The sequence below is a fragment of the Brassica oleracea genome, chromosome C4, assembly GCF_000695525.1.
Source record: "Brassica oleracea var. oleracea cultivar TO1000 chromosome C4, BOL, whole genome shotgun sequence".
NCBI classification, from domain to species: Eukaryota; Viridiplantae; Streptophyta; class Magnoliopsida; order Brassicales; family Brassicaceae; genus Brassica; species Brassica oleracea.
In genome coordinates, this window is record NC_027751.1 from 34,135,233 (window position 1) to 34,143,058 (window position 7,826).

The window sequence follows — 7,826 nt, forward strand, 5'->3', positions numbered from 1 at the left end:
AAACAACATAGATTCAATGCTAACAGGCTTAGCATAAGGGATGAACCAACAACAAGTTTAGCAAGAACCAAAAATTAACAATGAAGCAAGGTTGAAACTGAACTTCTCAGTTCACCCTCGCCAACATGTCAATGATTTGTTGACATTATTAAGTCATTCATGAACAAAGATGAGATAAGATCCCTGCTAAACCAAAGATAGAGGAAAACCCGCAACAAGATGGGGAAGAGATCACGAACAAATCCCTAGAGCTCCCAACGAAAGACAACTCCCGCACATTCGAGAGAGAAGATACAAAACAGGATCTAGAGATCATAGGGAGAGGAACCAGAGAATCGGAATTGTGTTCTCTAAATAATATGTGAGTTCCTGCGTGTGTTGATATATCATGGCTTATATGGGTTTTGACCATGATATAAGTCTGGTTCTAAAGTCAATATTATATATTTCGAATCCACTTCAGAGAATTTGTAGGTCTATACATTGTGGAGCATTTTGGAGACTTTGGGGATGGTTGGATCATGAGGAGAACGGATGCTGGAAAGTTGAATTCGGAGTCAATCATTCACCATTGTGTAGCAAACCAACGCGCTTTGATGATGTTTCAAGAAATTTCACAAGTGTCCAGAAGTTTTCCTTATTTGCAAACAAGCTCCTAGGCGTGATTTACCATATATTAGGTTTTCTTATGGCATCGTTTTGGCTACGCTTAATTTATTTTTAGAGAGATTTGGAGAGAAAGATCAATACTCATTCAGAGATTGATTTGGAAGTCCAGTATTTCTATATTTACCTGAATACAAGTTATTCGGACTTTATTATGTTTTCTTTAATAATGTCTGACTAATCACCCTATTGAGTTTAGGAATTCCTAAGGTTTCGGATGAATTGTTAAGTTGATAGAATTTCTAGGGTTATCCATGATTTCTTCATCACTAATGGTTCTTAATGCTGAATTCTATAGTAATTAACTAGAACTCTGATCATACGATAATAAATTATATGTGACATTGATTACCTGAAACTATCTTTGAACTAATTAACTATTGACAAAGAGATTTGGTTTAGAAATTTAGTGAACTTATCATATTGTTCTTAATGCTTGTCTTAGTGTTATGATTTCACAAACAGATTTGGAATTCTATGATCTAGACATAGATTAGTCACTCAGTGAAAGTTGATTGATTGATAATTGTGATATGAGTTTGAGAACTGTTTTTCATAAACCCTTAGCACTCTGTTACTTGCAATTCTGATTTGCTTGTTTGAATTCCCTGGATCTAACGTTATGCTTTACAAACTGATTTACTACTTTCTTTACTATTTTTGGTACTATTCTACCTTAATCTGAACTGATAGTCTATTGTATGAAACATTGAGTCTATGTCGATTGGATTTCTAATTACCGCACTAAGTACAACACTGCACCTCTGATATTGCATAGTAGCTCAAGAGTAAATTTAAGCCTATTAATATATTATGGTTTTTACTCATTTTTAACCGTGATATAAGTCCAGTTTAGAGTCTACTATATTATGTTTGGAGTCGTTTTAGAGTCTTTAAAGGTATGATTTAGAAATATTTAGAGATTCTGGAGAAAATGGGAGCTTGAAGAGAATTTATGCTGAAGTGAGCAAGTCAGAGTCTAGCATAGAGGCTTGTGTCAATCGGCGACACTGGTGGCGATCGACACCCATGTGGATCAAGCAAACCAACATGATTTGAATTGAAAAGGCTCAGAACTTTCTAGTATTTACAAAGAAGCCCAAAACGTGTTTTATCTATAAATTAACTATTTTAAACCACTGTTTAGGCTACATTTTATTTTAGCTTATTTTAGATTTGGAGAGAAGATTATAACTCCTTGAGAGATCGATTGGAACTCTTGTTTTGATTTCTTTGATATTTATTCAGAGTATGATTTGCATTCCTACTATTATGTATGAGTAATCTACTTGTTAAATTTATGATTTTCTAGTGTTTAGGATGAATTGCTAATTGATAGAATCGCTATGGTTCTATACATCTTGATTGTTTTTAATGATATATTTGGATTGACAACCTGAAATCTAGAGCACATGATAATTGGTAGACACTATAGTTTTATTTGTTATATGAATTAATCTTGATGAGCTAAATACCTATTCGCAACGCAAGTTAGTTTAGAGATTTATTGAAAATAATCAAACTTACGTTTAACACTTATCTTAATCAATTGAATTCGCAAAGAGATTTGAAATTTTAGGATCTAGACATAGATAGTCTCTGTAGTGACAACTGGTTGATTTAATTATTCTTGTTTGAGTTTTAGAATCATTCATAATAAACCCATGGCATCTGTTGATTGCAGTTCTGAACTGTCTGTTTGATTTCCATGGATCTAACACTTTCTCCCATATAGTTTACAACTCGATTTACTTACTGTCTGAAACTAATAGTCTATTGTGTGAAACATGTAGATTTGATTTCTTAATAGTGCGATGAACCTCTTATAATTGTAGAATAGTTCAACGAATAAAATTGAGCTTATCAAATTTTGGTGACGTTGCCGAGGACTCTGATCAACTAGGTGTATGATTTTAAGTTTTCCTTTTCTATTTACTTACAACAGTTTGTTGAATATTTTAGGTGTATGCGTTGCAGTACAAAAGCAACATGATTAACCAGTGATTTTTCTAGATACGAAGCTATAGCCGTGGACTTCTTTTTCAACCGGTAATTGTGTCTATTTTTCACCTAGCCACTATTTTGGCTCTATAGCCATGATTTTGATGTGGCTATGCCGTAATTATAGAGAATACTTCTAGTGGTGTAGATGAGAGCAACGATGGCCGCTGCCAGAAATGACTATAAATGTTAGAAAATGAAGAGGACTATTTTGGCTCTATAGCCATGATTTTGATGTGGCTATGCCGTGATTATAGAGAATACTACTAGTGGTGTAGATGAGACCGGCGATGGCCGCTGTCAGAAATGACTATAAATGTTAGAAAATGAAGAGGTCATTTGATCGCTCTTTTGGAAGATAGAGAAAATGACTTTTTATCACGTTGTCTGGCCTCTCTTTTCTTTTTTTTTTTCTCTAATGGCAAATTATAATTCTTATAAATCAGTTCTAAAGACTAATTTCTTGACCTTTCCAGCTCGGTTCTTTTCACGGCTCATTTTAGCGCGTATTGGCAATTTTTAACAGTTGATATATGTAGAACAAATATTTACCCCATCGCTGCTACTGTAAGTTCATATTGTCCAATGGGAGCATTCAAGTGTCTCCTCTCTTGAAAGGGTTTGTACTGGACTTAAGGATTGTACACATTTGGGTTCATGTAAGACAAATAATTATTATATCGAAAATTATAGAGGTAGTATATATTTTATCTAAACTATCCTCGACATCTAAACTTGAAGAAGTCAAGTTGCATGATTTCTGTAAAAAAAGAAAAACAACTAAAAATAAAAATAAAAACCAAAAAATAAATCTAAACTAACCAAATTATAATTCGTACAAAAACACAACAAAAAACTAAACAATAAACAAGATTACAGCTCTCGAAGTATGCAATAAGTGCTCATTTGAATTCAATACATAGCAGTTGATTCAAGCTTGAAGGTTAAGACCAAATCAACGAGGATATAAACTAGTGATTGATGCATCATCAGTGGACACTGTAAAAGACTTGCTCGCCGTAGATTGATCTGTATCAAGATGGTCTTTGGGTCTAGTATGATCAAAAAACCCTGGTCGCCTGGGCACAGGTAAATTCATAGTATTACTAGTGAACATCACCAATATGGTTGATAACGCTGGACGGTCTATAGGATCTTCTTGAACACATAAAAGACCGATATGGATGCATCGAACAACTTCACTCTTATTGCAATTATCTACTATAATTGGATCCACGAGGTCTAAGGCTGTTCCATTATTCCAAAGCCTCCAAGCCTATAACATTAGTCTATCAATAAATTTCAACCCCATCTTATATAAACAACTTGTGATTTGTCTTTAAACTTACATATGTGACCAAGTCATGTGAATTATTCGTCTCATCGAAGCTGGTATTTTTCCTACCACTTATAATCTCAAGTACTAACACTCCGAAGCTATAGACATCAGACTTCATTGAGAACTGACCACGCATAGCATATTCCGGAGACATGTAACCACTGGAATCCACAACTAAACTTGAGTATGTTGGCAAATTAGTGTTTAAAAAACTCAACATAAAAGTAGCTGAGAAGAAGACTTACTAGGTACCCACTATTCTACTTGTATTTTCTTGGGTTTGGTCCAACCCGAAGATCCTAGCCATTCCAAAATCTGCAATTTTCGGATTCATATTCTCATCCAAGAGAACATTACTTGCTTTTAGGTCACGATGTATGATTGTAAGCCTTGAATCTTGATGGAGATACAGAACCCCCCGAGCAATTCCTCCAATGATATTGTATCGCCGAGTCCAGTCCAACTGACCTCGCTTTACAGGGTCTGTAAACGTCCATGAGTTACAGTTAGATCCTAAGACTTGCCGCCGCTCTGAGTTTCAAGAATGTTTAAATTATCAAAGAAACAAAGAAATGAATCAACTGACCGAAGAGGAAATAATTAAGGCTTTTGTTTGGTACATACTCGTAGACCAATATCCTTTCTTCTCGTTCTAAAGAAAATCCGAGAAGCCTGACTAGATTTCTGTGCTGAAGCTTTGCAACAAGAACAACCTCGTTCTTGAACTCTGTGTCACCTTGTTCTGATGATTTTGACAGTCTCTTCACAGCAACTTCAGTGCCATTCGAAAATATACCCTATCCAGTTTCCCCAGCATCATCTCGTTATCCAAAGGTACTCACAACAAATTTCAATTAGAAGTAACAAACCCCACGCACGTTTAAGAATTAATACCTTGTAGACCTCGCCGAATCCACCTCGACCAATCTTATTATCTTCTGAATAATCATTTGTTGCAGCTTGAATTGTTCTATAATCAAGTTGCAGCGAATCAATGGTTGTTATATCATCCGCTGTTGCACAATGAAATTCTTAGTAATCAGGAAAAAAGAGGCTGATCAATGAGATTAGTGAACCCAGTAAAGATTAGTAATCACTTGAATCTTTACCATTATTAAATGTGGGTTCCGTCTCATTAGTCCTTTTTTGCCTCTTTGCAAGGAAACAATAACCAGCTATTAAAAGCAGAACAATCACTATAGTTGGCACAACAATGGCTACCACTAACACAGATGACCTCTCATCTTTTTCTGCGTTTGAAAAGACATTTAAATGATCAAATTCTGTCAAATGGAAGAAATTCTGCATTGCAAAATAACGGGAAGAAGATAAATGATAGACAAAGAACTCTGAAATTCTATTAGAATGACAACATTTTTCTCGACGATATGGAGAAGTCAGGGAAAAAAGAGGTTGAACACTGATCAAATAATAGTAGTAGACAAAAAACAAATCTGAAATTTTGCTGAGAAGAAACTTTTTTTACATTGGTATTGTTAATTTGGATTAATTATGAAAAATTTCGCCTTGAAACATGAAAAACAAAGTAGATAGAGCTCTGACCTGGCGGGGGAGGAGTAGAAACAGGGGGGGATAGCGGTGCTTGAAATGTTCTAGCGATGGATTCGTTGAAAAATGGGTACGACTCGTATCTTGAATTACAGCTCGGTAAAAGAAGTCTCGACCCAGTATTGTCAGTGTGTAGTTGATTGATGGACGTTTGCAAACACCGTGAACAGTCTTGTGTTGTAAGATCGGGGGTGCACTGAACAAGTCCATATACACTCTGAAACTCAGTAAAGTTGGTTCGTCTCGCACCCAGTTTTCTTGAACTATCAGCGGCGTCTCTTGCGGCTTGGTTCATCAGGGCTAAAACCAAATCTCGGAAGCTCCGTTGTTGGTCAGGTGGAATAGTAATACCGCTGGACAAGGTATATCCTCCATCGGTTCTTACGTTCGAGAGAATATTGTGGTTAGAGTATCTGAGCATACAGTCATCGTAATAGAGTACGAAATCTCTCTGAGTTGGACACCGCCTTAAGGATTCGTTGACGGAAAAGGTAACGCAGTTACGGCAAACTTCTCCGGAGACGTCTCCGCGGCAAAGGAAAAGTCCGGTGACTCTGGCTGGGTCTTGACCCGCTGTGGAGTTTTGGAATCCGGTGGAGTGTGAAGCGTTGCTGGAAGAGAGGAAAGACAAAAGAGTTACGAGATTGTTATAGTAAGTGCTGTTCCTTGAGTACGTTGTTGTATTCGGACAAACAAAGTATAAGAGGGAAGGACTCTGAGCAGAAGCTCTAAAGCTAGAGAGGAAGGAAAAAAGGAAAACAAAAAAGAAAGAAGTGGGAAAAGACATCGTTCGACTTCTACTATTTGGGTTTCTCACATCATGGAGCTTCATTTATATGGATTTATTTTGATTCTAGATAACAAACTTGAGATGCAGGATAGTTGTGAAAAGACCATAAGCGACTCGAATTAGACGGGGATTGTTTTTCTCGATGTCATTTTTTGGCTTTATTTTATTTATTTATTTTTTTTGCTTTTATTCTTGGAACAATTTCTCAAATGATGTTCACGACATCTCCAATAGTATATAATAATATTTTTTTTTATTTTCTATTCTAAAGTAGAGTAACTCTATTATAAAGTTGGATTTGCTCTAGGACTATCTCCAATGGTTCATTCTATTTTTCACTCTAAAATAGAGTAACTTTATAATAGAATTGTGATATATTCCAATGGTATTCTATTTAGAGTGAAAAATAGAGTATGAACAAAACAAAAAAACAACTTACTCTATATATATATATAGTAAACTTCATATTTGACTCTATATTTGGAGTGGAAAAATGACATTCCTCTATATTTCACTCTATAATAGAGCCTATTGTAGCAAAAGTTACTCTATAATAGAGTTACTTTATTTTGGCGTAAATTATAGATGAAAAAATAGAGTCTTATTGGCGACGATGGTGTAATAGAGTTACTCTATAATAAAATTACTCTATTTTACAGTGAAATATAGAGAAAATTGTTGTGTATTATTGGAGATGGTCTCAAAGGGATGATTTTTTTCTGATATGGATCCAAGTCATTTCCTTTTTATTTTCAATACTATTCTACCCAAAATCCGACCAAGATTTTGACTCTAAACGTTACCCATTTATAACCGTAAGTACCTAAATCAAAAACATAATCCCTATTTCCATCCAATTGTCGTGTTCTTATCCCAACTTTTTAGTTTGATTTTCTTGTTTTTATCTTAAACCGATGAATCCATAATCATCCTCAATCTATTTTGTCACATTTGGAATTGAATTTCATATTCACCGTACGAAATTCACGACAACGAAGAACATAAAAGTATTACTAGTACTAGATCCTGTCTCCGCATAATATATTTAAATTTGTTACATTTATCATTTTTATTTGTATGTGAATTTTTGTATATTAAATTATATATAACTAATTTTTAAATTTGATTTTTTATTTTTATTTTTAGTTTGAAGTAAGTATTTCTATTATATGTAACACAAAATTAACTAAAAAATATGAAGAATGATGTCCGAGATTTTAGAGTTATGTAAAAAAATATAATTATGTATAGAACATAAATTATCTTAGTTTAAAAAATCGGAATCTCATCTCGAATAAATTCACGAAAAGAAAAAGTACTCCAATAAGCTAATTAAAATAAAAAAAACCCCTTTTTCAAAAAAAAAAAGCGTACACTAATATTTTTTTTTACGTGTAATAGTTAAAAACTGACAATTCACTACAAGAAAACACAGTTTTAGCAAGAAAATTTAACGAGGAA

General features: G+C 34.4%; 1 protein-coding gene across 3 annotated transcripts; it reads right to left on the bottom strand.

Moving 5' to 3' along the window:
- Positions 1-3,402: 3,402 nt before the first annotated feature.
- On the bottom strand, positions 3,403-6,442 carry LOC106337667 (cysteine-rich receptor-like protein kinase 10). Of its 3 annotated transcripts, XM_013776790.1 has the most exons (7): positions 5,570-6,442; positions 5,116-5,256; positions 4,901-5,019; positions 4,593-4,803; positions 4,252-4,489; positions 4,017-4,167; positions 3,403-3,943 (listed from the first exon to the last, which is right to left on the bottom strand). In XM_013776790.1, the coding sequence occupies exons 1-7, from the start codon at positions 6,405-6,407 to the stop codon at positions 3,623-3,625; spliced, it is 2,019 nt and encodes a 672-aa protein (XP_013632244.1). In that variant the 5' UTR covers positions 6,408-6,442; the 3' UTR covers positions 3,403-3,622. The 3 variants fall into 3 exon arrangements, 2 of the variants coding, with proteins under 2 accessions (XP_013632244.1, XP_013632243.1); XR_001269095.1 differs by lacking the exon at positions 3,403-3,943 and having other exon boundaries at positions 4,045-4,167; positions 4,631-4,803; positions 5,570-6,402; XM_013776789.1 differs by lacking the exons at positions 3,403-3,943; positions 4,017-4,167 and having other exon boundaries at positions 4,477-4,537; positions 4,631-4,803; positions 5,570-6,403.
- Positions 6,443-7,826: the final 1,384 nt, after the last annotated feature.